This window comes from Kogia breviceps, chromosome 3 (assembly GCF_026419965.1).
Source record: "Kogia breviceps isolate mKogBre1 chromosome 3, mKogBre1 haplotype 1, whole genome shotgun sequence".
NCBI classification, from domain to species: Eukaryota; Metazoa; Chordata; class Mammalia; order Artiodactyla; family Physeteridae; genus Kogia; species Kogia breviceps.
This window is the reverse complement of record NC_081312.1, coordinates 63,093,343-63,114,985: the sequence shown is the minus strand read 5'-3', so window position 1 is coordinate 63,114,985 and position 21,643 is coordinate 63,093,343. Positions and strand designations below refer to the sequence as shown.

The 21,643-nt window shown below is 39.1% G+C and overlaps 1 protein-coding gene across 2 annotated transcripts in view; it reads right to left on the bottom strand.

Moving 5' to 3' along the window:
• Window positions 1–5,087: 5,087 nt before the first annotated feature.
• The window catches only part of MBIP (MAP3K12 binding inhibitory protein 1), a 66,904-nt gene continuing 50,348 nt past the window's right edge, over window positions 5,088–21,643 (bottom strand). Inside the window, exon 8 of one of the 2 annotated variants that reach the window (XM_067028575.1) lies at window positions 5,088–5,332. In XM_067028575.1, coding sequence (XP_066884676.1) covers window positions 5,324–5,332 — 9 coding nt within the window. In that variant the 3' untranslated portion in view covers window positions 5,088–5,323. Of the gene's footprint in view, window positions 5,336–21,643 lie in introns of both variants that reach the window. The other variant, XM_067028574.1, reaches the window with a different exon arrangement.

Sequence of the window (21,643 nt, the reverse complement as noted above, 5' to 3'; positions counted from 1 at the left end):
AGTGGTTTCATATATGTGTATGTTTCCTCCCTAACTACAAGAATAGAAGTTATCGCCTTTACTCTCTTTGGAAATCCTAGTGAAAATGTTATTAATATAACAAACTTAATACAACCCTTCATGTTTATGTTTATATAATACTACTTAATATCATTTTCAAGGCATTTTTCATATCTCTTGGTTCATTTGATCTTCATTGGGGTGTGTGTGTGTGTGTGTATGTATTTTTTTGTATTAAAAATATCTGCATTACACATATTTATATCACTTTTCCTTGCCAAATGAAAAAGAAATCCTAGAATCAATTCATGATTTATGAAGTCTTTAGAAAAACATAAAATTAATATTTTTGTAATAGCTTTCTTATTTTTCTCCATGCTCAAAACTTCAAGATAGGAATATTAGGAGAATTCAGGCCAGACAGGTTAAAGGATCTGCCCAAAGCTGTTTGGTCAGTGGCAGGAGATGAGAACTTTGGGAAAATCATTCTGCATTGGTAGAAATGGTCTGAGGTTGACATTTTTCTTCAGTAGCAAAGAAGCCAGGAGGAGCTGGAAAACCACTTTTTTAAGTACAAGAGATCATTCTACCAGCAACTATTGAGCACCTCCCCAGTCAATCACTCTCTGGAAAAATAACCCAGGCCTACTCCCTACCCTTTAGCTGTCCCCCAAATCCATGGAGACTGTCCTTTGGGAAATCAGATCAAACCACATTTCACTGTGCCTGGCTCAGCCTGGAGGAAGGCAGGGGCCGGTGGAGAGCTGATGGTGGGAAGAAGTAAGGAACACTTTCTATTAGAGTGAACCCTTATCAGTGAATGGAAATTAAAAGATACCAATAACTTTACATAAAATGGATTAGCACTCATTTCACTGTCTCACAGTAATTTATTTGTGTGTTTATCACTGCCACTAAACTTTGAGCTCCTCATTGCCAGAGACCATTTTGTGACAGAGGCTGCTAGTTGAACACTAAAATTCATTCTCCTCTTCTTTCTTAGCATCAAAATCCTGACTGCTAAAGAACAAGTTTCAACTGAGTAAATTCTAAAGGTCTTAATGGCTTTATTCAGTGATTCATGAATTGGGCAGTGTGCAATCTAGCACATGGAAAGGAGCTTGGAGGAGCTGTGCAAATTGAAAGGCTTTTATAGGCAGAAGGGAGCAGGAACAGGGAAATCATAGGAGACAGAGCGGATTGGTTATTGCAAGGTTGGCGCCTTACATGGAGCAAAGGGAAGTCTTGGATCTGAGCCTGGTGACTTGTGCTGAGAGGTGAGCACTGATTAGTTGACCTGAGCCCTCCTTTTCTGAGAGAGCTGAGCAAAGAAACTTAGTTAAGTTTTGGTTTGCTGACGTGGGGCTTAGCACAAGTGACTTCATCTTGGGCCTAATCCGGTTACTTTAACATGAATTTTTGGCTGAATGAGTGACACCAGAATAAAGTCTACATCTCCCAGCCTCCATGCAGTTAGCTGTGTGACTAGATTCTGGCAAAAAGATGTGAGGAGGATTGTTAAGTGGGAGTTCTGGGAAGACTCCTTAAGGGGAAGGAGTCTTTGCTTCCATTTTTCATCCTACTGCCTGCGATATAGATGTAGTAGCTAATGTTTCAGCAACTATCTTGGACCATGAGATGACCTTTAGGGTGAAAACCAAAATAGGAGAGAAAGAAAGATTCTGGGTCCCGGATGATTTTTTGGAGTTCCCATTGTCTGGGCTGCCTAAATCCCACCTTATTTTGCACAAGAGAATACATTGGAGTGCTGAGCCATGTAATCAAGTTTCCGTTAATAGCAGCTGAAATAAATACTAACCAATACTCGTCATATTTCTGTATTCACAACAGAGAGCCTGGTGCCTAAATTGATATGTGCTCAAAACCTATGAACTTTAAATTGTATTTAATTACTTATACTTGCCTTATTCCAAAAACAAAGATGTGGTGCTAAATAAATGGCTGTAAAAATTGGAAGTTATACCAGTTTACCAAGGAAGAGCATAACAGCCAAATCAGAAAGACAAATACAAGAAGGTAGAGTCAGTCCTCAAATAATAAAATCATAGACGTTATCCAGAGCAATGTGAAGGCAAATGTCACTCCTTTGCTGGGAGGAAAAGCTGGCAACATAATTTGAAAATTATTTTAAAACACGGATAATAGAATAAAAATTAGGAGTAAATAACTGGCTCTAAAGATGAGTTGATAATATATTAAAAGACCAAAATCAAATTCAAAGTGATAGTGGAGATTTGATCCATATCAGAGTAGAGAAGGTTTGAATTGCATACCTGGTGAGCATTTGAGGCAATAAAATGGACAAGCAAAATTATGATAAAAATAAGCTCGGTCAGAGAATCATGTGCTAAAGTGCTGGTAACTGATTTATTTAACGATCACTAATTTATCAGTTCTTCTGTGCCAGGCACTAGTCTAGTCACTTTACAATTATTAGTTCATTAAATCTACAAAACAATCTTATGAGATAGTTATTGATTTATACCCACGTTTCAGATGGGGAAACTGAAACCCAAAGAATTCATGTGTCTTATCCAAGATCACATGGTAAATGGAGGAGCAAGATTTTACCCAGAGACCAACATTTTAAAGATGAAAAGTAGTAGGCATTATTACTAGTTCTTCTCAAGCATACTTTACTATACAGCGTACTGATGGACAGGCCAGCTCCTTAATGCCTTTAAAGCTAGTTCACATTTTGAAATTGTGGAGAAAGGGAGTCTGGAAAGGACTCAGAGAAGGGTTAAAAGGAAAAGTCATAGGATGAAAAACTGGAGCCCTGAGGAAAAGCCAAAGGGGTTAAGTGCATTTAGAGAAGAGAAGATACCAATGAATTTCCCAGCCTCCACTGAGGGAGTATGGTCAGATGAAAGAAAAAAAGAACTAATAGGTTGTGATCGCTTAAAGGATGGTGTTGGAATCTCTGATCCTGATAGTTCTTGACATGGGGAGAGCCAATGTAAAATATAAAGATTAATTATGAAGATTTTATAAGACATTTGTATCACTTCTTCTATATATATTCTTCCAAACTAATCCTTACAATTCACATAAGTATACATAATTCTGAATGCCTTCCCTGCCTTTCATTTTCCCTTGTCTGCCTGGAAATTCTTCCTCTTCCTCCAAGATTCTGCTTCAGTGTCACTCCCCGCTGAAGCTCCCAAACCCTCACTCTGCCCCTTCCTGAGCTCAGTTGACAGGAGAGAGTTTCAAAATTCTTAGCTCTTGTTGACCCTTCTATTCGAGCTCTTTTTCCGATGAGTTTGCAATTATTTTTTCACAAGCACACATCCCTCAGACAGGCAATGAGCTTTGTAGGTCAAGAACCATCTCTTATTTGTCTTTGGAACCTTGACACCCTGCACAGTAGTGGGTACATGCTTGGCACTGATAAAAACTTGAATGAAAAAATAAATGACCGATTGACAAACTGTATTATTCACTGGTATTTGTGTGAGGATTTCCGTCATCTAGAGAGAGCAATATGGTTTCACAAGTGCTTCTCAAAATTTGCCAGTGATGTGAAGACGCAGATTCTGCTGTCCAGGAACAATATCCGAAATAGAAGGCAAAGCAAGGGGCCAAGAAAATAGTAGGTGGGGTGTTACTAAAGTTTTATTCTTTAGAGAAGTCATCTGCTGACCTTGCCATCTATGGCCAGGAGACATCATTGTTGATTCTTTGACCTTTGTCCTTCAAAAGGTAAACATCCCTAGCACAGAACTCAAAACAATAGGAAGACAAAAAGGGGGAAATTTGACTCTGCCCTTCACAATTTCCTTGAGGAATTTTAGTCGTTCTACTATACCACCTTAGTACTTTGGCTATGACCTCTGTATACCCCAAGGTCAGGTCAGCTTTGCTCATAGCTTATGGATTAAACACTTCGAACCATCCTAGAGCCTGAGCTTTAGCTGCTCTCAAGGACATATAACCACACCTGCATATTCTTTTCTTTTGCTTCTTTTGCTTTTGCTTTACAGAGGATGGGGCTCCTTTTTAAACCTAAGGTTCAAAGGACAGTAGCTAGAATTTATGCTGAAGTGGAGTAACAGGGCTTTGAAGCTGAGCAGTGTCCTAATACAGGTGAAAAGCATGTATTGATTACTTAAAGAAAGTTAAAATAAAAGCAATTTTTCTCCCCATTTCGGCACATTGCAGCTTTTGGCCTATCCACTCAGAGCTAAAAAAGCATTCTTTCCTGATAATCAAGCTTCAGCTGTCTGAATTTCAGGCCGAGCCTCTCCTCCTGAGCTCTGCTGAAGAGCTGCTTTAATTAACCATTATACCACAGATGTTATTGATTTTTTTTCAAATCTGGTTGAAACATCATTGTGCTGGATCATGGCCAAGACTAAGGCCTGAGTCTGTGCGTGTGTGCTACTTTTTCTCCTTCTGCATACCTTATTAGTCTCCGTGTCTGTTAAGTGCAATCCTTCGCATTAACTCAGAAAATATAGAATTGATTTTTAGCCTAGCAGCCGTGATCTAAGAGCTCCTAATTTGAAATCTGAAAACCTCAGTTGCCGAGGAAGTCTTTCTGCTGTTACTCTATACTTCCTTGAAGTAAGCTTTTTATTCTTTAATTTGAATGAGAAATCTCCCCCTGCCTTTTACTCCTCTCTCTCTCTCTTTCACACACACAATTGGAGGTTTCAGAGGAACATGATCCATTCTTTGCATCTTGAACATGTTCATCATGAAAGGTCCCCAAAGGCTCATTCTTATCTGTATAGAATGTGTGACCTGCAATGTGGACCATAGGAAAATTTGAAATTGAATGGTCTCCACATTTTCCATATTTTGAGGGAAATAGGGAAGAACTTGAGCCACATTCACTTTGTGCAAATTGCAGGATATTACAAACAATGGGGCATCTGCATTCCTTTTACAATCCGCCTCCCAGTAATGATAAAACTCAAGGACCAAACAATCACAGTGGGTTCCCAAATTCGGATAAGTTTTCTGTGAGTTTAGTGATAGTTCTTTAAACATAATTTGAAGCTTTTAAAATACTGTAATGGCATCTCTTGACCTTTAAAAAAAAATCACATGGAGCAAGAGGTGGTGAAAAATGTTTATTTACTCTGCATTAGCGGCTAAACTCCTGTTCCTTTCTAGAACCGGAGTTCTTTTATACTTGGGAACTCACGCATGTCACCTCCATTCTTCCAACAAGAACCAGGCAGGCCCACTTGAGCTGGAGAAACAATGGCCCGCAGTCGGTCCTATGCCTCAGTGAGAAACAACAATGCAGGCCTCTTGACAAATTCTGGCGTCAGGAGTGGAATCTTGCAGTTCAACATGTCTGCTGAACAGAAGTTGGAAAAAGAAAAGATCATCTTGTAAACAATTAATTAATGTTTGTCATGAATTATCATTTTTACTTCCTTCTCAAGAGGCTCAAAGGGAATCAAAAGGCATTTTTGCAGGTGGTGGCATTCGAAGTGAGGGCAATCAAAGGTTTGAGAGCCAGGCACAGCACTCTGCGTCTCTAAGGGTGAATGGTGCTAGGATTAGAGCACAGCGGGGGGTTGAGGGCTTCAGGTGTGAAGCTTAATGTTTGTGATCAGCAAAAAAAGTCTTGAATTTATCTAAACTGCTCTTCTGCTAACAGTACTTCTAGCACATAAATGTTCTGAAACTGACAAGTGTTCTCACTGCTCTTCTAATGCAAACATGATCTGCATTTGAAAGATGCATCTCTTTTGCCTAATTTAGAATGTGCATCACAAAGAGCATTAGATGATGACCCCACAAAGAGATAACACACACACACACACACACACACACATTCCAGACGTGCACGCTGCATGCATATACACACATGCAAACCGTGTCTTTCTTGCCTGTATCTTCTATGGAACTCCCAGCAAGGATCCTGCAGGACTGTTTTTCTCTAGATTACTAAACCAGAGGTCAAAAACTAGGAGACTCAATAGCCATCTGACCAGTGAGTCCCTCTGAATTCGCTACATGAATAATTCCTTTTCATTTGGTTTGGATAACAGCCTAGAATGTATCATGCTGCAATTTAATTTGCAGTCCTTCTCCTGCCTCCCCCTACCCCTCTAGACATAGAAAGGTATCAACACATAAAATTTGAAAACATACACATATATACAACCAACGATATTAAAATTTACTGAAAAATTTTTAAGTGTTTGCAACCCCTAGAAAGAACCAAAGACCAAGGCAGGCATTGTTGATGGTGAGAAGGTTGCTAAAGTCCGTACAAATGCATCTGATGGCTTAACGAATCCTCTCCATACTCTACTGCTGAACTCTAAATACTCATTTTCTCACTATGTCATCGATACGTGTCACCTGCTAGAAGAGCTCTAAAAAGAAAGGCTAACCGAAAGTTTGGTAAGACAGGACTGGGTGAAAGCCAGTCATAGGCAAAATCTGGAAGGACTAAGATGAACCTAAGATTCTTGAGTTAATTTTAAATCTAACCTTCCAAAATTCTCCATCATCCCATGGAAACCACACATTTTCTTTCATGCATTTAGAGTTTGTTTTCCCTTTAGTACTCCTTTACCATAATCTAATAAACACAGGTTCTTGGCACATCAAGCCTCCTCTTTCCCGCTGGAGGCTGAGGGGCTGAGACGATAAAGGGAAATGAGGCTCACAGTTGCCTTCTTTTGCCTTGGCTCCCCTGGAGCTAGCTAACAACGTTTGGCGCTGCTCTCAGCCTTGTGGTCACCATCCTTGACGGTGTCTAATGGGGTTTTCCCTTGAATACAAGTTTGGAACACAAACCTGTGGGCTTAAACTTACGACCCCCAGAAACTAGAGAAGAGCTCGGGTAGAAAGGGCCAAATTGGAATATCATTGGATAAGGGGCATAAAAGGAGTTTCAGAAAGTTTAGGAGACAAAGGGACCCAGAAGGAAAGAAAACCAGCACAACCTCTGAGACAGAGTGGAGCTTAAGGAGCCCCTTTCCTGAAATTTCTGGGAACTCTGGTTTATGTTAACTTTGAAGAGTGGGTAAAATGGCTTACCAGGAAAAGTAAATTAATTTTTAATAATTATCAGAGTTCTTCAAACTCAGAAGTCTCCCAAAGTATTGTTTGGTTCCCCACTTTGTGTGAAGATGTTAAAATCCCATTCAAAACCTAATGCCAGCTGCTTTAGAATCACAGACGAAAAGCAGTGAAAAGAAAGTAGCAACGGTTGTGATTAAACTGAAAAGGAAGAGTTCCTGACACTCAGGACCCAGTACAGAAAGGAATATCTTAGACCAGTGTCAGGTACATTAGGGTTGCTTCTAGGTCCTAGGACCTGGACCTTCGTCAGAGTCTGTGGCTCTGTCTGGTGGCTCTGCCTGGTGGCCTGCCCCATGTCCACACTGTCTTCTGAACCTACCTGATGTCCCCCCAACACCTTGCTGAACCTTGTTCTCCACGTGGTGCTGTCTCCAGGACAGATCATTGGTTTAGGGGAAAGGAAGCCCACCTTTGTTCCATGCCTGCCCCGTACCAGGCTGGAAGCCATGTGCTGCCGTTTCTTCCCACTGCTTTGGGTGACTGAGATGGCACACACTAGTGGGTGTGGAGGTGTGGTTGTGCTGAAAAGTCTCCAAAAGAGTAAAACATGGAAAGTCTGGGTGGCTTTTATTGGTATTGGTTCAACTGACCTAGCTCTAACTGGAAAATGTTTTACCGGAGGATTTGCGAAGTCAAGAGCATTTAGCTTCAAAATAAACAACATTGACTAATCCACCCATTTAAAAAATGTACAAAAATGTATCAGCCTGATGTCTCTCCCTACCAGGAATGACATAGATTGAAAAATAGATGGCAATGATTTTTTCATATTCTTTTTTTTCCCGTGTAAACAAATACATTCCCCCAAGTATTTAGCTGCAACTTGCATTAACCCAAAGTGACCAAGAATAGTTTAGGAGTGTTACTAGGAATATACCTACTTCCTCCATAGCAGAAAACAGTGTTTTTGAAATAAAGTCCTCCTATAAATTACTAATAAACGCCCCCCCAAAAAACCACCCAAGAATGAGTTGATAATGAACAAATTAAAAATTGTCACCACCCTGAACGGTTCTCCTGGTTGGATCTGTCTTTCCCAAATGGATTGATTGACCTTTCTAGGACTTCTGTCTGCATGAGAGGTCCCACCCACCCTGTTACTATTTTAAGAAGATTGTAAAAGTCTGCTGCTTTGGCTTCCCTCCCCCCGACCTCCATTATGCCAGCACTGTGTGCTAGTGCTTGAAATTAATCAAGGGCCCCTTCTGGGAAAGGGATTCCTCTTCGAGAGAAATGGACCTGGAAACTTCTCTGCCTTCCCGCGTCCCTTCCAGGACCTGCTCCCCAAATCTCCCCAGACAAAGCCCCAGGACTCTCGGGGAAGCTGCTAGAAGCCGCAGACCTGTCTTTGCCAGACAGCTGCTGTTTGAACCCAGCTCTGACCGTAAAATCAAAAGTGGGTCCGAGGGAAGCAGTAAACACTGTGCAATGAGCCTTTTGAAGGCAGCTGATGCCTCATTTGGGGTGACATGTTGTGGCTGATGCGTGTGGATGATGTGGGGTTTTTGATAAGTGCCTCATCAGTATCCTCATCATGCTCGTGTTGCTCCGCCGCGGCGTGTGCCCTGACTTGATTGTAATTGCCTGAATCTGCTCCCGCCGTTCAGGCGCTCACAGTAATATGCAATAAAACAGCAAGAAGTGAATGTTAACCATCTGAGTTCTGACACGGCGGCTCTGCAGTTCAAGATCTCCATTAAGGACCAAGAAAAAAAAAAAAAAAAAAACCTGTAAGAAAAGAAGGAATGATTCCCAGTGTCTGCTTCCCTTTTCAAAGGGAAAGCCCAGAAATGAAGGCACTGTTTAGCCTTCCTAAGGTCCTCCCAGGTAGAAACGAACAGGTAGTTTGCTGGTATTTATTTATTTATAATTTAATTTTTTTCATCCCAGGTGTCCCTGCTTTTGCTCATTAGCTCTAACAGCAATGCTGCTGCTGCCTCTTCCCAGGTGTGGATGTTGGTCCAGTTTAGGCAGGGTAGGTGAGCCTCCAGTCTGTCCGTACCCTGGCTATGCAGCGGCTTGTTTCAGATACTGAATTTCTAAGATCCAATTTTTAGCAACTCAAAGAGGCAGACACCTGAAGCAGGGCTTAAGCAAGTCACAGATGGCTGCCTGGCTTGGTTGTCAACTTCACTAACAAGCAGAGTGACAGAAGTTGTCTCTTCTGTTCTTTTTACCATCGCTACACACATATGGAAGCCTCATTCAGTACTTTGAAATTAAACCTGATAGTATCCGGGACACCTGGAAACCGCCTTCCGGGGGCGAGATGGTCCCCAGAACTGGGTACCATCTTCAGTTGTAAGGAATCCTCTGTCTGGGTAAGGAGACCTCAGTCAAGTGTGCGTGGAGTGAGCGCTTTTCCTTTCTCAGGTGAAATATTCTGAACGACGGGGGACGGGAGGGATTGTGGTTTATTTTTAAAGAATTTTCTTAAGTTTGGACTTTGTACGAATGTATCATTTTCAGCCTGAATTTCAGTATAGGTCTAGTGATAAATATGCACCCTTGAACATCTAATTTCACATTACACTTTTCTTAGCATTACTCCCTATTCTTCTACCCTGGAAGGAACCATAATTGCTTATCATTTGGAGGTAAAAGCTACTATCCAACCTATTGTCTTCCTGTATTTCTTAAAGCATCTCAAAGAAATACCATATTCTTTGCAGCTTCCTGTTAATTGAGTCCTTTGGGAGCCAGTGGCAATGGTAACTTCAGAATGAGGTTTTAATTACATATGGAAACCTTTACCATTGTTTTTCATTTTAAAGAAAGTAGGCTTTGCTGGAAAGCATTTATTCCTTTTTCTCCCTCCTCATTTCCAGTAGCAGTGTCTTTTCAGAACTTTACAAATGCTGTTTGTTTGGACTGTGGGTTTTCTCCTGGCTTTACAAAAAAAAAAAAAAGCTTCCCGTCTGAAACTAATGAATTCAGCCTGCACTCCCACTTGGAAGCCCCTATACAGATGGAGTTTCATTAACTGTGTGAATATCTGTATCAGTAACTGCTCAAGAGAAACAATTCCTGCCCACATGGATAATTAATAGAGCAGTTCGTGGGAGAAGACCATCTCTTACTGTAACTACCTGGCCCTTGCTTCGCAAACCTGTCAGGGTTCACTCTTACTGCCTGTGCCAGTCCTTCCTGAAAGCAGCCAGAAAGCTTTTCTCCCTATGGGGTGACTGATCGCTTCCCCACAACTGCTGCAGCCCACGGGGTCTTGCCTATATTCCTGTAGGTTCAGCTTGGGTCTGCACAGATGAGAATGAAATTATCCTGTGCTTGGGACCCTCAGTAATGCTATAGGAGGAAGCATTTCTCTCCAGCCCAAAGACATGCCCTAACCTGGTGCTCGGCAGACCCTCTTTTTGATTATAATGACTTTATCCATCTTTTATTATGAGGTAAGATTTAACCCTGAGTTTGGACTCAAATTCCCATGAGGGGTCATTACACTTCAGCTTTTAAAATTCTCCCCCTCACCCCTGCAAATTCAGGTAGAAAGTCTTTCCAGTTCTTGCCTGACTTAACCAGGTGTGCAATGTTAGCAAGGCTATGCTCTCTCACAGCTGTTGCTTTTTATCCAAGAAGTGGCTGAATTTCAGAGGTGGGTGATTCCAGGATGGAGTTCTGGCTCTTCCCATTAACTTGGCCTTCTATTGCAGTTTATAATAGATGTTTCCTTAACATCTTTTATAAATGTTATAAAAGATGTGATTTACACATATGATTTACACATGAAGGAGTAATAGGATTTTTAATCTCTTAAAGGCTAGATACATTGAAAGAATATGATTTTAAAGCAGAATTTTTAAAAAGCTAAAAGAATAATGATAATTGTATCAGAGAAGCAAAAATGGATAAACTGAGTAAATGCACAGTTTCTGGTGGAAGTGAGAGTACCCTAAATCAGGAGAATACTCTGTGAAGGAGGAAGTTAAACCAGGAAATGGTATCACACGTTACCTGGACGCTAGCAAACTTCTACGTAGAAACTGATGTTTGTGTCATTTCTTTTCAAAAACTGATTTTAAAGAATTTGCAAATAAGCAAATTATAAGCAATTTTTAAAATATATTGCTGCAAAAGAGGCTTTTAGGGTTCTGTCCTTAACTAATATCAATCCAGTTAGTATGATAGCTCAGAGAACTAGTAAATTGAAGTTACATAGAACTTTCTAGATGTAGAATATGTATGAGCTTTTAAATGCATATTCCTTCATGTATCGCATGTACACACACACACACACACACCACTTACTATGTATGTGTGTGTTGACTTAAATTTAAAGTGTTTGCAAAAGAGTTTCCTCTCAAAAGTAGTTCTCTGCTATAGCAATTAAGAGAAAATGGTGAAAGGAGGAAAATGAATTCTGAAATGCAAAAGGCTTTTGTTAAATGGCAGGTTTTAGATAGTATGTCTTAGTGAACCTGACTGGACTCAGGCTGGGAAGTTCCGGCTGTGAATTCTGCACAAGTTGAAGGATGTGCAAAAACTGCAGCATCAACAGTTCATTTCAAAAAGGTTCCAGAAAAAAAAAAAAAACCTGCAGTCACATTTCAGCATTAATAGATGGGGTTGCCATGGGCACCAGAGAGAAGCTGGGGATAAGGACTGCTGCCTGAAGTTCCTTGTCGGGGATGGACAAAAGCGGGAGGCGAATATGTAGGGCTGGGTGTCAGCAGCTGAAGGGGAGCTTCGTCATTCCATGGGGCCTCAACAAATGTCGCGTACTGGTTGGTGGTCAGTGGAAGAGAATGGGTCTGTATAATAGTGACACGCCTGTTAAGTGAGAACTTGCTGATACCCTGGAATTTATAGACAGAGAAACTGAAGTTTCTTGCCCAGGGAATATGACTAGGGTTAGAGAAACAGTTGGTGACTTGTTGCAGTTGCCCAGGTGCTAGTCTTGCTCCCATGTGCTGTAGTTAGGGAAGTGACTGGCCAGGTATCCTTCTGGATAACTGATTTGCTCAGGTCAGAATTAACCCCAAGCTGCAAATACAGACAGGAATTTGGTAAGCTCACGTGGCTCTGGAACGAAACCAGCAGAAAGCGTCAGGGAAGGACTTAGTTCCTTCCAGTCAAATATAGAATTTGTATTTATTCAAGGAGAAGTTTAGGATAGTCCAAATAAGCCACCTCTCCTGATGGAGGTCCCAACCTCCTGCAGCAGCCTAGACAGACCCCAAAGGGCCAGAAATAAAATGTATCCTCAGCTGAGAACCACAATCCTGGAGTTGAAGAGTTCAACTTATTATATTCCATTCCATGAACATACAGAAGGAGCTTTATTGATTAACGGTAAATTCGTAGTGTAGAGTCTGTTAGTATTAGCATCGTAAGGAGACCCTCTTAAAGAAAATGAAAACAGTAGCTGTTATGGTACAGGAGAGAAAATGAGCAAATACCCAAACATCAATGAATAACACATTCCCATCTTTCCTAAACTTGGGACAAAGAGACTAGGCAGGGATCTGATTTTTATTCCTCTCTTTTAGCCAATAAGGAGACTTTAAAAAAAAAAAAGAAATCCATGGAATAAACTAGAAATGTGGCTCAAGACAGACAAAGGGAATGCAAAATTAAATTCTTGATGTGAAAAGGAAGGCACAATGAAGCCTTCTAGATGAGATACCTTTGGAGAAAATTTCAATTTCACTGTTTCTTTTCTTGCTTGCTTGCTTTTTTTTTTTTTTTTTTCACAGATATGCTCTGTGGAATGCCTGAAAGCCTTTGTATTATTTCTTATTTTCTTTCTCTTTTTACCATGTGGTATACATTCATTATTATTTTTTTTATCTTCCTTCCGAAGTGGTTCCCATTTTTCTAGTTTTGTTTCTGACACCTAGCTGTGCCCAACAATACCTTGCATTGAAACCTTTCTTTCATCTGCTCCATTTCTCTTATTTCCTCATCTCTCCTGTCGCTTCACTTTCCCTTTACCTCTTATTAACCCTTGACATTCCAGGTATATTGTGACTCTCATAATGATACACTTCTCTCTTTTTTTTTTTTTCCAAGCCTAACCTATTTGTCTACATAAACTCTAGTTTCTAGCCATGATTCTGTCTAACTAGGTCCATGAACTCAGTCTTAGCAGACAGGGAACTCATATTAATTTATTATATGTTATATAATTTTGCCTAATTTTTGAGGTGTTTATAAGATGCTATTCTCCTTAGGAGAATAAAGCATATTTTAGTCTGGGTGTAGAACAGCTCCACAAACAACTTTATATTGCATTAATTTGCTAAGTCACTGACTTACAAGGGTCTCTGACCCTAGATTTTGACATGTCTTGGACATGACATGATGTCTTTTGTCAGTTTTTCATATCATTTTTCTTATGGAAGGGTGGTGAGTATTCCATTGAATGACATTTATGTCAGGAAAACAGATCTTTAGGAAGCTAAACTTATGAGAGATCAACTAAAATTTTAAATTACCATATTAGTTCAGTATCTTGAGCTCTTCCAGACACATAAACGCCCATGACATTTGGGTGCATTCATAATTTTTCATCATGAAAATCCCAAATTTATAAATGAGAGTTATCTCATTACAGTACCCTCCCTATTCATGAATATTTGCATTTTGCTATATTCTTCCACATGTTTATTTTTTGATGTTATATTCCCCTACATAATGCTCTGAAACATAAGGGAAAAATAATATTTTCAAAAAACAGGGATTATGTTTGCTTGTGAATGTGGAAGATGTAGGCTTTTCTTTAAATACCATCATCTAATATAAAGTCAGAGAAGATATAAAATCCAAATGTGCTTATTTATCAGACATAAGTCTTCCTTTAAATCTACTCAGAGAGGGATTTTTTTTTTTTTTTTGATCTCTAACCTTTACACAGTCCTACCTTCAGAGAGGGATTTTTTTAAACTCACACTTTGATTAAATATTCTGAGTTTACACCTCACAAGAGTCTCTGTAAGTTAAGGAACTTATTGGAAAATTGATTAATGTGACAATATATTTTGCATGAATCAACAATGAAATTTTTACAAACTTAATCAACTTGGAATTTCTTTTTTCGTGGTCTTTTCTACTTTGGAAGTAAGGCTTAAGGAAAGTACTTTTACTTTTCTTCCTTTAAAAGGAAAAGTTCTTTTTTAATACAACATAGAAATAAATTTTCACTTTTTAAAACATTTTATAGAAGTCAAGCCTTGAGCAAATAGAAACTTTGAAAAACTTAGGGAAAGACGTTTTGGCTGTACCTCGGTGATAAAGACGTGTTATTTTTGTGACAATACACTCGTGCATTCCATGGAACTTACTCTAGGTCATTAAGTAGAGCAAATTTAAAATAAATGAAATAAATCATCTCAAGGAAAAGACTATAATCAGAATTAACCTGAAATGTGAAATATTTAGGAAATCTTAGAAACTTTTTAAAGTAGTATTTAAAAAAATTTTTTTTAATACTATGCTTTCCAAATTCAGAAAGTCCATTAACTCTAACAGGCTCCTGTACCATTAAAACTCATGGGACACAGAATTGCTCCTCACCACACTATTCTAAAGTAGCCACAAAACTGAAAATAGAGTCATGCGTCCAAAATATTTGTTCACACAACACAGATGTCTTTCAATACAAGCAGTCATGTTCAATGGCAAAATGTATATTTCCAAAAGGTTATTAGAAAGTTTGACAGGAAATGGTCTTTTTGTCTTAGGAAGAGGTTCTCTTTTCACTTTTGTATTCTCTTTCTGTATTTTCTTAGTTGTCACTTGCATCATAAACTTTCATTTTCATCAGTTGGACTTAGTAATATTTTTATTTCCACTGTGTTCTAGGAGGGAGTTTTAGTGGAAGTGAATTGCAAAGCCAGTGAGCTTGGGGCATGGCTATTCTTTTGTCTTTTATTTATTTATGTATCTATTATTAATTTTTATTGGAGTATAGTTGCTTTACAATGTTGTGTTAGTTTCTGCTGTACAGCAAAGTGAATCAGCTATACATATACATACATGGTTTTTCTTTTATTCATGAATTCGAAGGTATTGTTCTAGTAAAATATGCTTTCAGGATTGCTCAGGATATTATATTCTTTTAATAGGCAACAGTAATTTTCTCCAACTACGTTATGCCTCTCTGTGTCAGTCTAATAATTATATGCTATCAGTTTTGTGTCATTTCCTTGGGGATTCCCTGTCTGTCATCCACCACTTTTGACTGTTTCACTTCATTCAACCTACTCTCTAATTGCCATATCAAAGGTTTCCTTGAACTCATTTTTAAGGATAATGCATTTGACCATAAAATCAAGCATTTACGGTTGAGTATGCATTTACGTCAAACTTATAGCTTTAAATTTCACTTAGGGGAAAAGCCTCATATTTTAATGCAGGTTTTGAATGCAGATTTACTATAAAATAAGTGAATAATAATGCCGGGTTATTTTGGAAAGTGTTCTTTTATGCAATCGCTGCATTTAATACAGTCACAAAATGGCAGCCCAACAGGTGGTCTTTTCAGAGTGTTAAGCCATAACAATCAGAACAAAAAGGACACCAGAATCTAATGTTCTTCAGAATTTAAAAAGCTGTTCACTTTCTTTTGTTAATTTTCAGATTTAGCCATGTTCATTATTGTTGAGTCCCAAATGCAGGACATTCTTTTTTGACATTTTGCCCTAAATAGACACTGACCGAGGCTGACTCTCCAACTAGCTGTTTTGTCACATGCAAGCGGAAACTAGTCGTGAACAATGAGTGGGCATTCTTGGTACTTAAATGGCTAAGGAAAGGACCAGTTTTGACACACTGCAAATCTGGCAAAGTCTGGGTTAACAAAAGTGTGTTTGACAAAAGATGAAGTTTCTTTTCCTCTATTTTCCCCAAAAGTATTTAATTATGTCCTAACACATTTTCTTCTTCGCCTGGAGGATTATATGCCCTAGTGACAGGCTTATTCACTCTCTGAGGTTATCGGGTAGAATTATGGACCGACCATGCCATTCAAAAGCCTTCTGTAGGAAGAAACTATTCTTTAACTATTAATTATTCACTTAAGGGAGAAGGGTTACAAAAATATATAATTCCATTGTAACATTATTGTTACACTGTAATAGTAGCATTTTATAAGGTAAAGCTGTTTGAGAAACTTCTCAGAAAATTGATAAATGTGGCAATATATCTTTCTAAGCAAAAGAACAGGCTACATTAAATACAAGAAGAAAAACATTTCAAAGGATTTGAGTTTATAAATGTTCAAGTAAAGAAGATAACTTCTATACTTAAATGCAAGACATAAAGTACACTTTAGAGAAAACTGTTGAATACTTACCCTTCATTGTAAAATCTGTAGCCTTTTAAATTGAGGCTTTAAATATTAATATATGTAAAACATGGCATTATTTACATTTCCATAAAGCTAAATAATCCTCTACTTAGAGAAAGAGGCTAGTGATAGGTGCTTGTGAGAAGAACATACAGATCTTATGATACAAATAAGTTAATGTATATGTAATAAAATGCCATTCATTTGCAATGAATAAATAGGGAGGTTAAAATAACTAAAACTGTTTTGTCTGGATAGTGTCATAGAAAGAAAGAAGCAATAAAAACATCTTACATTTTAGGGTTTTATTTTAAAAATACAACCTAGGGAATATTGTGGGCTGTTCCAGATTCAGCCAAGTCACCCTTACCTTCTACATCAACCATACTATTCAAAGAGCACTGATGTTCAGAAGGGTGAAACTGAAGCATTTGGACTTCTGACTTGTCTGCACAATCATCTTTCATTACATCTGGTAGAGTTTTTTAAAACCTCTTTGCATTATTGTATCTTAATTCTTGGCACTCAGTACTGTGTGTATTATAAGTGGGACTTTCAGTTTCAGAGACACACAGTCTTTAAAAAATGGAGTTTATTGTGATGCCCATAGCTTTTGTTAGACTGGCCTAAACAGCTCTCATTCTTCAAGGATTCCAAGGCTTTCTGGTTTACAGAATTTCAGCCTAAATTCTATCTGATTTGTAAGGTAGACCTAAGTTTTTCCATGTAACAGTGGACTGACCTCAAAGAAGATCTGGCAAGAAGAGACCAGGTGGGTTAGGGCCAGGCCAGAAAATGGCTTACATCATGTCTTTGGCTTATATCACTTCCACCCACATTCCATTGGCCAGAATCGGTTGCATGACCCCTATCTAACTGCAAAGGAGTCTGAGAAGTGCAGTGTTCCTTTATGTCCAGAGAAAGAAAATGGTATTGGTGAATCTCTAATAGATCTCAGCCACAGTGATCTTTACCCTGGGTTAGAGATCATTTGCTTTTTCTCCCAGTCACTCAGGTATCCAGATTTCCCAAGCTTGGCCTTCTTGTGCACACATCTGAAGTGTCTTGACCTCTCTGGTCTGTACTGTAGACTGAGTTGATCATTAGCACGTAGGAGAAAAACTGAAATGCCCTTCCAGTCCTTCCAAAGCATTTTTAACTGATCTGGATTTTAGGGAAACAGCTTTAATTAGCTTCTGGTGGCATAAAGAAAAAAAGTGTTTTGGTATTTACCTACTAAACTCTGGCCCTTAAACTTGTTTAGGTTTATCCAAATGTCAAATCTAAATACAGAAAAAACTGTGTGTGTGTGTGTATATATATATATATATATATATATATATATATATATATATATATATACACACACACACACACACACACACACACACACATATTTGCATAGTAAAGTTCTAGAAAAGAAAACTGAAAGGTTCTGAATAGACATTGTGGTTTTTCAGTGGTACTAATTCTAATTCAAAGCAAGACAATAAAGGTGTGAGGTTCAACATAGTATATTACTAAAGTGGAAAAAAATCTATTCATTGAAAAAAATTAGAATCAGTGCTGTCCATGAACTATTTGAGTGGACTATGGCACTCTGGGTTATCAAACATATATCTATTTACTTATTTTTAACAGATGATTATAATTTTTCATCCTCTGACTCAAAGTGTGAGAAGTCTTCACTGAAATTTATCATCAAGTAGCATTGAAGATGACTGTCCTTTTATTATGCTCTTGGAGAGTGTGCAGTATATTGTGAAACTAGAACACTGTGCCATAATTAATTTGGGTAGCTAGTCCAGCCACATGGACAGAAGCAATTCACTTGCACTTATGAAACTGATTGGTAGGGAGACTCTATTTTACTGCTGAGACCAAATAGATTTTTCATGATATTGTTATGCTTAGTTGAACATCACACCTTTTATGTTCTCTCCATTTGGCCTTGAATAAACATCAGTACAATAATAATCTCAATGGTTCGCAAGTGGTCATGAGCAGTTGCCTATGTGCTTTGGACAGAATTATATAAATCAATTACATGGACATAAAAGCCAAACAAATGTGGGTGAATCAACAACAGAAATGAAATGGATGAACTCTTCAGTTTTGTTCATCATATATAACCCCTTTAGTAACCAAAGATGGATAAATTACACTCATTGACCTTGAAAAATTAGATGATTTGTACATAATAGGTTTGAAACAATACCCTTCTATTCCCGGTTGTGATGAGTATTTTGTCCCACACAGGCATAGTTTAATTGGAGGTCTGCAAAGGGGATTGTTTTGATATGGTTTGTTCCTTCCTAGAGAGATTATTCCATAAAATTAGCATGTACTTGTTTTTCACTCTCGAACTCAAACTAAAAATTCCAGTTGCTCACTTATGCTTAGGTAAAAGTGAACGTTGACTATCCTAGGAGCAAACTAAGTATGTGTTTAGTTTAAAGAAATCAGTACTGAACCTGTGGGCAGGGACTTACCTTGAGAGAGGCCAAAGGAACTGTTTAAGCTTTCTAATGGGTGTTTGTCAAGAGAGTCTTAAACTAGGCATCACTACCATGAAAAACCTATCAATGAAGAAAATGTGCATGTAGGGATAAAGTTAAGGCAATATCTGAAACATTTAGTTTTTCTGAGACTGTCCTTCTCCTATAAAAGGAAGACTCATTGAGATTACTTTTCCAGCCATGAGGCTGTTGGGGATATCATTACTGGTAAGCCCTGAGAGATGGGTTTCGGGTCCTGGTTCTGTTTCTTATAAGACACTTCAACATCACTACATGTGGGTTGTCCCCTCCCTTGTCAGGGAAGCCTCCAGTTTACAGGATCGGGGTTGAAAATCCCAGTGGCATCCTCTCAGAATGGCTTTGGAGAAAGCCATTGGCCCTGAATTCTCCAAAATGAGAAAAGCCTATGCATGAATAAACAGACTTGTGTTACAGAAAGGGAGCATTATCTTGCCATAGGAATGATTTGATGGCTTGATTAAAATGCAATGGGCTGTGTAAGTGGAGAGTTATAATATGATGGTTAATTTTATGTGTCAACTTGACGGGGCTAAAGGTATCTGGTAAAACATTATTTCTGGGCTTCCCTGGTGGCGCAGTGGTTGAGAATCCGCCTGCCGATGCAGGGGACATGGGTTCGTGCCCCGGTCCGGGAAGATCCCACATGCCGCAGAGCGGCTGGGCCCGTGAGCCATGGCCGCTGAGCCTGTGCGTCCGGAGCCTGCGCTCCGCAATGGGAGATGGGAGAGGCCACAACAGTGAGAGGCCCGCGTACCACAAAAAAACAAACAAACAAACAAACAAAAAAAAAAACATTATTTCTGGGTGTGTCTGTAAGGATGTTTCTGAAAGAGATTACCATTTGAATCATTGGACTGAGTAAAGAAGTTTGTCTTCACCGTTGCACGTGGGCATCATTTGATCTGTTGAGGACCTGAATAGAACAAAAGCTGTAGGAAGGGCAAATTTGTTCTCTGTTGAACTGGAACATTCATCTTCTCCTGCCCTTGGACATGAGACTCCTGGTTTTCAGTCCTTTGGGGTTGGACTGAAGCTATACCACCACACGTCCTAGGCCTCTAACTTGCAGATGGCAGATCACTGGACTTCGGTCTACATAATCATGTGAGCCAATCTCTCATATCTCTCTGCCTGCCTCTTTGCCTGCCTATCTCTCTGTCTGTCCTATTGGCTCTGTTTCTCTGGAGAACGCTGATTAATAAGAACCTCATCAGATGTTTCCAGCCTGGACAAAAGATACCTTGAATCTCCTTTCTGTGCTGCAAAACTACTTAAAATGACTGCAGAAAAAATATTTTCTTTCCATCCCTATCTTTTGTCAATGTTTTTTATTTATTTCAGGCAACATTTTTTTTGAGGACTTACTCTGTGCTAGGCCCTCTGCTAAAAGCTCTGCATCTTTCACGTCCTTCATACCTCCCTCCTTCCCACAGCGTCTTCTGAAGTGTGATGTGATATAAATCTAACATATTTGAAGCCGTAAATTTTTAGCTTGTTCTGACAGTATGTCTGGGCTATCTTTCTAATTTCCATTTGCTATCTTTTGACTTTTTTTTTTGTTTGTTTTTACCAGCACCTACACACATCTTGATTTCTTAATCACTCTGGGTTGTTGCTTAGCATTGCTGTTTTCAAAGCTCTTCGTGCATCAGGATTAATCCAGAGGACTTAAGCTTGGCACTGGAGGAGTTAAAACACTTGAGGAGTAGTGTACATTCTTAATTAATACAGAGAGAAGAATCACTTCTACTTTACTTAAAAAAAAAAAAAAATCCAGTGCTGGTCCAAATAACATTTTGGAGTAAATGGGTATGTGGTGAACAGTCTTCTATGGTTCCTCATTCACTGATTCTTCCTGCTGGTGTGAGGGCTGTTCAGAATAGCACTTCACTTTTTGGTTTATTTATTAAGATCCTGCACTCAACTCTAAGAAATTAGCCTCCTAGAGGTGAATCACTTTCTACAGTGCAAAGAAGAAATCTGTTCCTATAGCAAAGAAGAAAACCCTGCATACATTCCTGAGGCAGACAATAAAGAAAACGTCAGATAGGTTTATTGCATAGCCTATTCCCTGTGTAAAATAGGGCAGGTGGATGTTTAAGTAATGTGGACTGTAGTGTCTGAAAGAGTGATTTCCTTACTACCCATTAGACAAGGGGGAATGCCTGAGATGGGAACGTGATGGGTTTAGGGGTGAACTTTTAAACTCAAAGCTCTTTAATAATTGAAAAATGGAATAGCTCGAAGCAAAGTGTTTCTCCCCACGTAGGATATTCTGAAAGCTAATAGCATAACTGCACAGGAAGAGACATTGAGAGAGCTCTAGTCAAGCCCTGTGCCAGGTATGTTCAAATGCCCCTGCTGTGGGTCAGTCCTCACTTTAATTATCCACAAAACGCTCTGACAGTTGGAATGTTTCTCTTCCCTCCTGTCCTCATCCAGTGTACTGGTGGCTGCTTTACTGCATCGGAATTTTCAAAGACTCCCCCACTTCCATTTCCAGGGAGAGAACACCAGTTAGACTTTAAATGTCTCAACAAAAATAAACTCCTCGATAAAGGCCACCTCCAGGACACAGGTGTACTGATTTATGGTTGGCCTGCCTGCCTAAGTGATGCTGTCTGCAAGAGGCCAGATAGGGATGAAGAGAATTACTAAGTTTGGCCTTGCCTCTCTCCCTGCCCACTCCTTTTTTCATCTTTTTTCTTTGCTGCTTTAC